The following is a 12,642-nucleotide window of genomic DNA, read 5'->3' as shown; positions in this document are numbered from 1 at the left end:
AACAGATCCAAAGAATAAAGAAAATTGTATGCAATAATTATTTTCTTTTGCTTTATACCATGTTGTAAATAACTGATACATGGATACGACATCACATGTGGGAATAAAAAAAAAAAAAAAAAAAAGAGTAGGCAAGTTCTGATTTTATTAAAAAATCGTGTACCAATAAATATCGAGAGTGAGACAATGTTTGCCAAATTAACTAATCTAAAAATATTCTAAACGTAGGACAGACTAGACCACTTGTTTTTATTCACCCTGTATTTCAGTGAATAAAAATTTGTTAAGAAATTAAAGGTCTTATTTGTTTGTGTCACGTTTCATGTCATTCCCTCATGCATCAGTACAGAAGTCCTAAATAAATCCACTATAAAAAGGCATTAAAATTAAACAGAACTATATTGCTTACTTATAAATAGTCAATTTTAAGTGACAGTTTTGGTAAATATTTTATTTGTGTACAAAAGAATATTGTTAAAATGAAACTTTAATTATGGAAGATGCATTCATCAAGATCCAGAACCAACAAGTAAACATCTTAAATTAAAATAATTGAAAGACTTAAGACATCAAATGAAATGAAAGACAATCATATTACAATGTTGTGTATTTCTTAACATTCCTTAATAGTATAGTGCTTTGTTCTTTGCAGTTGACAGACCTGGGTTATTACAAAATTTGTGTTTAAAAAGTCTCTTGATTAAAGGCCATAAAGTGTGTGTAGCGCTCCCTTGTGTAACACATGAGAACTGTTATAGTGGACCTAGAAAAAGAACCTAGTTTCATTTCTCCTCCTCCTAAACTAAGACTTTTACATTTGGACAGACACTGACTCATTCCCTTAAAACACTGATTAATATCATGTTTTGTTAGCATATTCATTTGGGCATTTTCTGTATCACTTTTCATCACCGTCTACTAATGCAGGTGCAAAAAACAAGTAAAGCACATCATATGCAAAAGCATGTGAATCTTGATAGAGTGCCTCTGCATTTGAACAATAGAAAGTACCTTAAAAAGACATACAAATAAACTGATAAATCATTTTGATTATAAAAGCACGACATCCCCAGTATGAAACCATTTTAGTGTTAAACTATAGTAGTCAACATTTGAAGTGGATCAAAAACATTCATCAAAGTTGTCCTAAGACAAGAACGGGTACTGGGTATTGGTTTTAAGACAACTTTTAGGAAAGGTTTTGATCCACTTCGAATGTTGACTAGTGTACATAAGATAAACGTTCACAATGACAATGGTGTGCAAACATCTACAGCATAGCCTTTGGTTTTGTTTGAATAAACATTACACAAACACTGGACCCCTAGTTGTAACGGCACTGTTTGTCTTTTACCTTTGTGCATCAAAGAAATAATCTCATTTAAAAGTAGCATTGTTAAAACATCATAATCATCTCTACACTGCCCCCAATTACTTTATCAGGACGAGATTACTGAAAACAATTGGGCTGAATACTATTCTTGCCACTGATCGTTCGTGAGGGGAAACAAGGCAGACATCAGAGCAGCCATTTCAGCGCGGTCACACTGAATTAAATGAAACCCGAGAGAGGGCACATGCCCAGCAGAAGTCTGAGTCAATACAATACTTTCTGACTTTCTAAATAAACCAATACTTCATCCTAACACAATAAAAAAAGATTAAACATATGATTAATTACGTGATCTACATTGTAGCTATTCACTGCTCCCATCTTTGTGGTGATCAAAAAATAAGAAAAAATGCAATTAATCATTTGGTGACCTTATACTAAAGGTTGGATAAAACAAATACGGTTTATGAGTTTAAAACCAACAGCTCCATTCTACAAAAGCACAAAAAAACATATAGATGACATAAAAACGAAAGGTCCCCTATACAATAGACTGGCGGTTTTCTCTAATGTGATATGGGTTTCAAAACAGGAACTATTCAACTACATACACTGTAAAAGCTACTAAAACACTGATGCAAACAACCAGGCACACATATCCACAAAACTCAACACACACTGGGTAGACACATAAGGCACCAGGCATGAGACAGAGGGCTTCAGTCTCCTAGGCAACAGTGCAAAGGGGCAGTCAGAGCAGGGTGCAGGGACAGCCACCACTCTTTTGCTTCCCAGCATGATGACTAGGGAGCGGTGGACTCTCAGTCTCCTGAAACTTCCTGAAAAGAGGTAATGAAAGATCATCACAACGTGCAACATTGTCAATGTTACGTTGTTACACTTCTCTTTATTCGATGTACCTTATTGCTCGCACAACCTCCATGAAGGCCTCATCCACATTGTGGCGATTCTTTGCTGAAGATTCCATATAATGGATTCTGTTTTCTCGGGCAAATCCCATCGCTTCCTCTTTTGAGATCTATAAAAACACACTCGTCTCAACAATTGAAAACCAACTTAGTATTTTTACACTCATCAGTATAATACGGTAACATTACCACTCTTTGCTGGTCAAGATCTGATTTGTTGCCAACAAGAACCATTGGAAAGTCATCTCGATCTTTTACCCGCAAAATCTGAGTGTGAAATTTCTGAATTTCATTATAACTGAAAAAGAGAGATGAACAAAGTTCATTAGAACGGCTATTCTGTTACTATGAAAAGAACAAAATGTATTCCAGGACAATATAAATATTTAGGGAATTCTGTAAACTACTATAAGCTTAATCATTAAAGGATTTAAATATATTGTATGTTAAACATCACTTGGCACACAGACAGACACAAACACTCTATTTTTGTAACACTGAGAGGCTAGAAACAAAAATAAGTGTTATATTTCCCTTTTTCAGAGACACAAACTTACCTCCCACTATCATTTAAAGCAAACACCAGTAAGAAACCCTCTCCAGAGCGCATGTACTGCTCTCTCATTGCTCCAAACTCTTCTTGTCCTGCTGTGTCAAGTACTAATGAACAGGAAAGCAAACACACAGTTAAATTTATAAATGCTTGAATTTCTTAAATAATGTTTATCTTTATCATTCAAAATTTACAGGATTATTAGTTTTAGGAACACCACTGTTCTACTAGCATGTTTGACAAAATGTGACTCAATGACCTGTGAAAACCCCCACAAAGATATTTTTCTTCATAAAACCATCTTGCATAATGTAAAAGAACATTCAGGGTCACAAATAACCAGGGCACTTTTAACAAAAGCATTTATTTTGTAAAAAACAAAGTGATCAAAATTAGAGAACAGTAACCATTGTAGCACAAAAGAAGAAGATTACTAGTAAAATATTTAAGGAGTGACAGCCATCAAAAATTAGTAGGAAGTGTAAAGGCTGTTTCGCTAAATAACTTCAGCACGTATGCAGCCGCCGCACATCACTAGTTTCTCACGTTGCTCTGGTGTGATCTTGGTCCACTGTTATTTCAATGTCTTTCAGTAGGTTTCTTAGGGTGCACTCATATTAGGGCTAACCCAACCAAACTGTGCCCGAGCATGATTATTCCCCCCTCCCTACTCCCACTGAAGCACGCACTCACACTGTACTTTGAGCGACCCGAGCACAGGCACGCTTTCGTCATTAGGATGAGATTGTTTTGAAGAAAACAGGAAGTAAAGCGTGCCTCTCTTAACACTGGAGCTCATCGTAATGTTAAGTCTGTGTTTTTTTGTGAGTCAGTTGGTGTGCGATGACACACAGCCATTTCATCATATTGCTTAGTTAATCTGTCATGTGTGCAGCTCAGACATTCAAATAACCCTGCTTGAGTGGTGAGTGGTCACGTAATTAATGTAGCTCCTTTTGATTTGCAATCACACTCCGCATAAACCACGCTCGAGCCCACCTCTGCAAGCCGCCCAGGGCGCGATTAACCAGGTATGGTATAAAGTGATTCCACTGGTCAAACGATCCAGGTTTGAAGGTTTAAACGCGCCCGGGGATGGTTTGGATATTGTGAATGTTTCCTAAGGGGCTTTTAACACCTGGTCATTTCATGCGTTTTTTTATAATCGAATAGCTATTCGATCATAGGCGCTGTTTACACTTGGTATTAAGATGTGTTTTCATCGATCGTATCACAAGTGGACGAGAGAGACACATCACGTTTACACCTGGTATTTAAATCTGTCTCTTTTGTCCACTTTCGACCGCTTCTGTCCTCAATACTGTGAGGGGTGGTCTGTGAGAGGGGGGCCGAGTCTCTTCTGTCATTTAAACGCGAGCGGGAGTAATGACGAGTTTATATGGACGCAGACTAATATTATGTCAGAGTCCGCTGCTTGTGTAGTAAGTAAACATGCTGCACAGTGTTTTGTACGTGTGTATGTTAGAGCTTTCTCTGATATTTCAGTCAGTGCAATTGATGAAATAAGATCGCGCAACTTTCACACGCTTGCAAAATGAAACTGCAGAGATCAGCCGCTTTAGTTTTATCAATGAAAGTATAAAAATAGCACTGTACACCGTGTGTTCGCGCCAGAAGTCAGAAAAGATGTAAAACATTGTGTTCAGTCCCTCAGATTGGATAAATGGGCGAAGAGAAGGTGGTCGCGTGTGGCTGTTCGAAAACATTCAACCACTTGTGCGTTTACACTACAAAAACAATCCGATCAGAAGGGTTTTCGGCTACCTCTGAATAGTAGTTGAAAGTGGACGAGCTCAAAACATTTTGAACACCATTTACATTAACGTCGTCCACTTGTGCTCCGATCGATTAAAACGCATGTTAATGCCAAGTGTAAACACCCTCATAAAAAGGCCGGGTGTAAATGCCCCCCGAAACTTTTTCGAGATGGATTTAAATCCGATCACTCAAACCACTTCAGGAGGTGGTCTGAGATGCATTTCAGATGAAACTAGACAAAGGTAAATACATCTAGATGATGAAATCACATGTCAGCGCATGACACTTCCCAAACGTAAGCACTTTACCCGGAAATTAGCCGGCAAAGAGGCAAACAACAAAGACAACACACTTATTGCTTTATGGAGCGATAGCGGGTAAAAAAGCTTCCTAGAACCAATAAAAGAGTCCAATGACAAACTCGAAATGATAAAACAAAGAAACAAAGAAATAAAACTTTGAGAGCTAGTTTTGTGAACGCGTTTCCCCATCATGGATCTGTACGTTAAATCATCGCCGCCGTCACTTTTAAGGCGGCGTAATGAATAGTATATTTGCATTTGGCGCAGGAGTAGAAGATAGGATTCATATCCGTTTTGCCAAGACGCATTTATGTGGCCTAATGTAAATGGAACATTTTTAACAAAGTAGATACTATAGCTATACGATCAGAGAAAAGACATGAAGTGACAAGGTGTAAAAAGGCCCTAAGAGACCTTACTCTTGCAGCAGACAACATCCCACAAACCATAATACTTCATCCCTCACCACTGTCTTCTTAATGCATTTGGGTTCAGTCCCAGTTTAATGTCAAACTGGCATCAGGGTTTCAGTCACCTTACAGCTGCTTGCCCTCTCTGCAAAGTCAAGTTATCCTAACAGATATGCCACTAGTTAAATAGGGTATGTATATTTAATATGGAAATTAGCAGAACATGCCAAATAACTAGGAGGTATCTGAAAGGGTTTTCTTTTTTAAATGTTTTATATAAGGCAATAGTTCACCCAAATGAAAATGGTTTCATCCTCCATTTACCTTCATGTCTTTCCAAATGTGTGACTTTCTTTCTTCTGCAGGACACAAAAGAAGATATTTTGAAAGATTTCGATAACCAAACAACATTGGCACCTGTATGGACCAAACCATTAAGATATTTCTCAAAATATCTTATTTTGTGTTTCAACAAAAGAGTCATACATATGTTCTCAATGATATGAGGGTGATCAAATGTAGACAATTTCTCTTGGTGGGGGTGAACTATTCCTTTAAGTTATCCTACATAAAGAATATTATGTGATATTGATATCTTTTAATATTGACCGAGTAATGCCACGTCAAAGAAATCAATGTGAAATCAATTATTGAAATCAAACTTTGATGCTCCAAATTTCAAAATTAGATTATGACTTTAGCATGGATTTCACAGACAGAGTCACATATGTTTAATTTATAAAATAAATGCCCTTCTACTTTTGTTAGGATAACTTCAGGACTAACAAAGCAATTACCTAAAATGTAAGAAATTTAGATTTTCATGTCCAATATGTATGATCACAGATCATGTTTTTTCTATGCACTTAAAAATTTTAAACATAAGCTCACAAAGATTGCTGCAAGCACAACTTGTATGATGTCACACTGACATAGCAAGTCAAAACAAAACCTGGGCAGAACCGTAGTCAACAGTGAATCATACTGATGCAATTCTTTTTTTTAATGTCTTAACTCAAAGAAAGCTATGGAGATGTTTTAATACTCATTTCTTCCAGATAATTTTGTATAGTTGTTAACATACTGTCTAATCGTGTTTCCTTTCCATCCACTGTGCAGATTTTAGTGTACGAGTCTTCAATAGTTGGGTCATAGTCAGACACGAAGTATGACTGTCAAAGAAAAGAAAGAAAATGCTGGTTACGTTTGGGCTTTAACATGAAAGAACATGCAGAGAAAACCCCCACTGTACCACGAACTTTACACAACTGTTAAAACACACCCACAAAAATACTTTAACTTGTCACATACGCAATAAAATACATTTATTATCATACAATTTATTCATTTAAACTTACAATGTATTCAAAAGACACTTACCTGAATAAACTGAATAGTGAGGGCGCTTTTACCAACACCTCCACCGCCCACGACCACCAACTTGTATCTTTCTTCCGTTGACATTGTCCTACAAACACGAATCGAGAGTTTACTAAAAATAACTTCTAAAACTACTAAAGACGAGAATCACGACTAAGTTAGTCTGATCATTTAATAGCACTAATGTTACCCCTCAAGCATAAAGATTTAAGATCGTACAGGATCAATCGACTTTCTAGGGCCTGGCATATTTTATAAACCTCTCGTTTCAGGGGAAGTATGCATTGTTAACCAAACCCTCATATTTTCCCTACAATATTTCCAGACGGTTGAATCAAATAAGGCACCACAAATGCTGATGATATGACAAATATGAGAAATGAACGTGGATTACCTTTCTTCCGCAGCCGCCTTTAGTAAATGTAGCCTAACGTTACTGATGCCAAGTTTGCGCCTCGAAAGTCAGACAACTCAGCCAAACCAGCGAATACTTGAATTGATTGGAGCCACAAGATTTAGCCTACAAACACCGCCGTTCAACAAGCGATAAAATCATCTTGCTTGCGGAGGTAAAATGCGAATTCCAGCCTTAAGGAATGTCCGCTCTCGGGCTTTTCTTGGTGATTTCTGGACTCCAGCTTCCGATAGCTTTTTTCATGACCAGGGGCAACTTTTTTCGTCTCCCAGTGTATCTCATACGTACGTCTGAAATGGGCGTGCCTTGGCCGTTGTTTTCCTCATCGAACGAACCGTTTCGTAATCGGTGAGTTTTCGAGCTCTCTCATTGGCTGATGAGGATGATTCGATGAACAGTTCTGCTGTTACTACGCCAGTGTTGCGCTTGCATTTCCGCAATACAAGTCTACGTGATAAATGTGTAGCTGGAGCGTCGCCTTTCCCATATTTGGCCAAGGGCCTGGTTTGACTGCGTTACAGTATTTATATAGACCGTTAGTTCAGTATTATTTGCATATTTTTAATATGGAGCCAGTTTGAGAGATATAAAGCAACAAAATGGTTTAAATTATTATATAGGAATATCTTCAAAAATGTTGTTTAGTATGCAGTCTGTGCGAAAGTCATGTTTATTATATGGTGGATCGGATGGAAAATTTTGCCTCAGGAGGATTTTGTAAAAATTAGAGTGAAAAAAAACACTATTATTTTGTAAAAAACTGTCTTAAGACATTTTTTGGGGGGAAACTTGCCAAAATGCCTGTAAAATAAAGTCTCAATCTAATTCTGACATTGATTTTAATTTTTGACATGGCCTTACACAGACAATATTAAAGATATTAAGGTTACATGTTCACAAAATGATTTTATGTAAAAAAAAAAAAAAAACTCAGACTATGTCACAAACAATTCTATTGTCTTATTGTTGAACTGGCCCTTTAATCCACTCACTGTATCACAACATGGTGGTGTGCATGTTTTGTTAGATGTTGAGTTAATCTCTTTTATTGCTCAAATCAACATTTTACTCAAGTCATTAAACAGTTGAAGAAAAACTAATATAACAGAGATATAGAGACAGTAAAATAGTTGTCTTTAATGAACACTGTTTTCAGTACAAGCTATAGTGTTAAAATTCAATCCACAAAATACTCCTTTATAAATAGCGATTATCAATGTACTTCAATAAATAAATACAAGGCAGGCTGTGCACTATAACAGAACATATTGCATGTCTTTTTACATGAAGTCATTTGGTAATGTATACACACCACATCTCTGAGGGGTCAGCATCAAACAGGCACTGCCAAGTCAGTTCATCAGTCTCAGTCATATAGTGAACAAACATGCAATTATATCAAATAAATAAGTAAATTCACACACGTATACATATGCTTTTCAGCCATAATGTCCTTTTCTTCATTTAAGTTCCCTCCTGCTGTAAGGTACAGAACATAATCACAGTTCTGCCTCATTCACAGAGTCAATGTTTAAATAGCCCAGTCCATATACAACCAGTCCCTCCTCAACATCTGTACGGCAAAGCAGCCTGTCCCACTTTAATACGTGAACCAAGCAGGACCCCAAGCAGTATGCGTTCCCCCCAATCTAGTATTTTGTTGACTGTTAAGCTGACTGGTGACAGGGGGCTTTGGCTTCCATCCATACTCTCTACTGCTTCTACACCACCAGTAACCTCCCTCTCTAAAGCTTCCTGTGGGGATGTTGTGATGTCAGATGGTCCCTGGATCTGCCTCTGTGATGTTGAGCTTGAAATATCCTTGTGGTTTAATTTTGGGTTTTGTTGCTCCTCTTTAGCTCTGCTAAAAGAGGAGTTGGGGTTGCTGCGGTTCGATTTACCCTTTTTCTTATGCGATCTCGAGCTGCTGTGTCTTGCTGAAGCCTCCTTTCGGCTTAGCCTGTTTGCCTCTTTTGGTTCTGTTCTGGTTTCTACTGCTTGCTGCTTCATACTGACTCTGCCCAGTCCACCTAACTCCCCCGTTTGATCAACCGCAGAACTGCACGTCAAGCTCTGCTTTAGTTCGCTGCTTTCTGTTGACCCCTTATGGTGAATCGGAGGACCTGCACTCACTGGTGTTAGAGACAAAGACAGACATTTGCGCTTCTCTGCTAGAGAAATGTGACTGGATGGAATCTGTAGGCAAGTAGGTTTAGGTGGGATGGACTTTGGTGTTTCCTGCTGTGTCTGAGACGTGACGTGGACTGGTCTTTGTACGTCTGCAGAATTTGTGTGAAGAGTGAGAGCTCCAAGCTTGTTGGTAAGAGACAATGTAAACTCAGGCTTTATAATCTCATAGTGTTGGCTGTGAATATTTTCTATTTGGTTGGTCCTATTCTCACAGTTCACATTTGCTTTGGAATCCTCAGTATGTTCATTATTAACAGAGATGTTGTCTAAGTTGCTTTGAAGATTCAAGTTAGTTAACAGTGACAATGTGGAATTGTTATGGTTTCCTTCAGTGATTTGCTGTCGGAAGTTATCCAAAGCTTTGGCCGTCTCCAGAGGAAGGATTGTGCTGTTATTCTTCAATGAAAGTGTTCCCTGAAACAACTGCAGCTGCCCCAGGAAATTGAAGTTAGGTGAAATTGTAGGTCTGCGTTCTTTTACAAACCTAAATGAATGATCGGATAGAAATAATTATTAATTATTATCAAATTAATACTCATTTGATCAAGCAAATCATTGTATTTATGTTGCAAAGATTAAATCAACAAACTCCCTTACAACCCCCTCATACAAAGTGCCATCAGCATGATTCTTTCTATTTTAATGCATAACCTCTCTGGTTACCAGACAGGAAAGCAAAAAAACTTAAACACATTACCTGTATGCATGATCCAGATCCATTTTCAGGCTATACATAACGTATGCCACAGCAAGTGCTGGAGAACGAGAGATTCCTGCAGCACAATGAACCAGGACTGAGCAGCCAAGTGACATCGCCTCATCTGAAACAGTTAAAAATATTTGTTTGAATGCAAATATATGGTGTACAAAATAATCTTTTTGCTCAATTTTAGCTTCAGAATGTTTTGCACTGTTATAAATGCATTGTAAAAGTATGCACAGACAAAAACATTTTTATGCGTTCAATGCTTGCTTGAATGATGTAATGCAATTGAGATGCAAATATAAGCTGATGTAAGCGATGGGATTGTCCCTTACCAATGAAGTGCAACGCCTGGGGGATCCATGGAAGCAGGTCATCCCGAAGGGAGTCGTCTATTGGGATACGAAGGTACTGAGAGTGGGGTAGAAATAAAGGCTGTGGACAGCATCTGCTTACGCTTAGTACGTAAGAGATACCTTTGTCCGATAAGCCATCCTGTGGGCATAACAAGGGTAAAATGGTCAAGTTATCTAACGTTATAAACAATAAACAACAATGACATCATCAATAGGCTATAGCAAAATTTATGCATATACAGAGAAATGTAATTTGGTATAAAGATAGGCTTTAAATACTAAATAAGTTTAAAATACTGATTAATCATAATGAAAATAAAAGTATACCTGCGTTACGTCAGTCTCTGCACCAAGGTAGAGATGCGGCAGAATACGCGACAACGGCGGCCGCTCAGAATCACTATTCCTGTAGTACACCATCTCCTCTTTGTTTATCTTTAATAAATTTGATTAAAACCTAAAGGGAAAGAAAACATACTGAAAACGATTGTCTGACTGTGCATGTTGCAGTCATAAAAAACATCTTTAAAGTAAACTCCAAATAGTAAAAATGACTTTAACTTTGTATTGACGAATAGCATTTCACAATGACAAAATATCTTAAGCTTAATCACAATAAACTCAAAGCAAATACTTACCAGATGCACGCTGATATATTCAGTAATAGATCAAAAAGGTTGAAAAGTCCCACGAAGCGAGTGGACGAATGTGCAAACAGCACAAAAGAGCGATCCTATAATGCACGCGCTGAGAAATCTATGTATAATCTACTTTATTATATAGAGTTGTATTATCTGTCCTCTGGTAAGTTGTGTTCCAGTGTTCCCCTCCGCTCGGTCTGATCCTCAAACATTATTTGTTGTTGTATGTCTATACCTGCGCGAGGGAGGAAAAAGATGAGGTCATCCCGTTTCCACGAGCTAAGAATAGCACAATTGTATGTGATGTCATTTCTAACCAATCAGCGAACAGGGTCGCACTTTGACGCGCGCATGCGCGCGGGCACACACTGTTTGTTCGCCATCATCAATTTGCCTTGAAGAGCTCGGCATTTTTATTGTGATGAATCGTGTTTAAATTCAATGACCCCCCTCTCCCTGTTGCTTTTGCTGATAAACGCTCGTGTTTGCAAATCACGTGCAATGCAAATGAGATTTTTGTTAAACTCAGTCTCGTGCACGTTTCTTCCGTAAAAAAAATGTATTATTCAAAACACGTAGGTCACTGATCCACACATAAACATTGTCACTGTAATTATTCTTTGCAATGAATTGGAACTGTGCAGATTAATTTATATATTATCTCATACGTAGAATACAACATTAAAGAATCATAATATTGATGAAATAGTCTAGCTAAACTTTTAACAGGTTTTACATTACAGCTGCAAGAGACTGCAGTGAAATCAACCTTTAAATTCAATTATTTGAACTTACTTAACAAAATGAATGCATAATTATCTACAACAGCCATTTTGTTTAACCATGACAGGTCATTTAACAACAAGAATCTTGTTTATAATAAAAACCTTGCAATTACAGCTTTGCTTTTTCACAGTGCACAGTAAATGTTAAATGTAACATGTTGAAACCAGAGATGAAAATGACAAAGATGTACTGAGATGATTTTTTAAACCATAGATGCAGAAAATCCCACTATAGACCATTTTGCAAGATGTAAACAACACTGGCTCAGAAGCACTTCCTGTAGTTTTTAAGTTAACATTTAAAATGTTATTTGGTTAAACATTTTCTGTTGGTTTGTTCTAATATTTATTCTTATTAATATTTTGTTAAAAAAAAACTATAGCAGGAAGTGCTTCTGGACCAGTTTATATCCTGCAAAATGGTCTATATTTTTATGTATGAAAATTGCATAGCATTTTGAGCCTAATACATAAAAAAACATGGAAATCTCCTATATTTTGAACAGGAACTTCACCCCCCCCCCCCCTTAAAGGGATAGTGCCCTTAGAAATTAAATTTATGTCACCCATATGTTGTTACAAACCCGTATACATTTCTTTTTTCTGATAAACACAAAGAAATATATTTTGAGGAATGTTTGTAATCAAAACAATCAAAATCCCAACCGACTTCAATGTGATTCTTTTTTTCCTACTCTAGCTGTCAAAGGGGCTTCTGATCGGTTTGTTCACAAATATTATTCAAAATATGTCCCTTTGTGTTTATCAAAACAAACAAAAAAAAATATACGGGTTTGTAAGAATACCATCCCTTTAAAACTCACTCCCTGCACTTAGTTCATCCATTCCCAGATATGGTTGTAAGA

The 12,642-nt window shown here is 37.3% G+C and overlaps 2 protein-coding genes across 2 annotated transcripts; both read right to left on the bottom strand.

The window, feature by feature from the left end:
• Nucleotides 1-423: 423 nt before the first annotated feature.
• On the bottom strand, nt 424-7,395 carry rras (RAS related). Its single transcript, XM_065277264.2, has 7 exons — nt 7,081-7,395; nt 6,687-6,774; nt 6,391-6,478; nt 2,820-2,922; nt 2,452-2,560; nt 2,254-2,372; nt 424-2,172 (listed from the first exon to the last, which is right to left on the bottom strand). Exons 2-7 carry the CDS (start codon nt 6,768-6,770, stop codon nt 2,085-2,087), a joined length of 591 nt encoding a protein of 196 aa, XP_065133336.1. The 5' UTR covers nt 6,771-6,774; nt 7,081-7,395; the 3' UTR covers nt 424-2,084.
• Nucleotides 7,396-8,214: 819 nt separating this feature from the next.
• LOC135768144 (uncharacterized) lies at nt 8,215-11,614 on the bottom strand. The gene is made up of 5 exons (XM_065277297.2): nt 10,989-11,614; nt 10,678-10,807; nt 10,330-10,489; nt 9,989-10,112; nt 8,215-9,775 (listed from the first exon to the last, which is right to left on the bottom strand). Exons 2-5 carry the CDS (start codon nt 10,768-10,770, stop codon nt 8,668-8,670), a joined length of 1,485 nt encoding a protein of 494 aa, XP_065133369.1. The 5' UTR covers nt 10,771-10,807; nt 10,989-11,614; the 3' UTR covers nt 8,215-8,667.
• Between the last annotated feature and the right edge of the window lie 1,028 nt (nt 11,615-12,642).

Source organism: Paramisgurnus dabryanus, chromosome 3, assembly GCF_030506205.2.
Source record: "Paramisgurnus dabryanus chromosome 3, PD_genome_1.1, whole genome shotgun sequence".
In the NCBI taxonomy this organism is placed as follows: Eukaryota; Metazoa; Chordata; class Actinopteri; order Cypriniformes; family Cobitidae; genus Paramisgurnus; species Paramisgurnus dabryanus.
The sequence above is the reverse complement of the archived record's forward strand: the minus strand, read 5'-3'. Positions and strand labels throughout refer to the sequence as shown.

Excerpts from the sequence above, each read along its gene's own strand:
- rras (XM_065277264.2), bottom strand. The coding sequence starts at position 6,770 with ATGTCAACGGAAGAAAGATACAAGTTGGTGGTCGTGGGCGGTGGAGGT. Across the intron at positions 2,923-6,390 it reads AAAGGAAACACGATTAGACA|TACTTGACACAGCAGGACAA; the intron begins GTATGTTAACAA and ends CCTGTTCATTAG. Across the intron at positions 2,561-2,819 it reads GCTTTAAATGATAGTGGGAG|TTATAATGAAATTCAGAAAT; the intron begins GTAAGTTTGTGT and ends TCTCTTTTTCAG.
- LOC135768144 (XM_065277297.2), bottom strand. The coding sequence starts at position 10,770 with ATGGTGTACTACAGGAATAGTGATTCTGAGCGGCCGCCGTTGTCGCGT. Across the intron at positions 10,490-10,677 it reads CAGAGACTGACGTAACGCAG|GATGGCTTATCGGACAAAGG; the intron begins GTATACTTTTAT and ends TTATGCCCACAG. Across the intron at positions 10,113-10,329 it reads CCAGGCGTTGCACTTCATTG|ATGAGGCGATGTCACTTGGC; the intron begins GTAAGGGACAAT and ends TAACTGTTTCAG.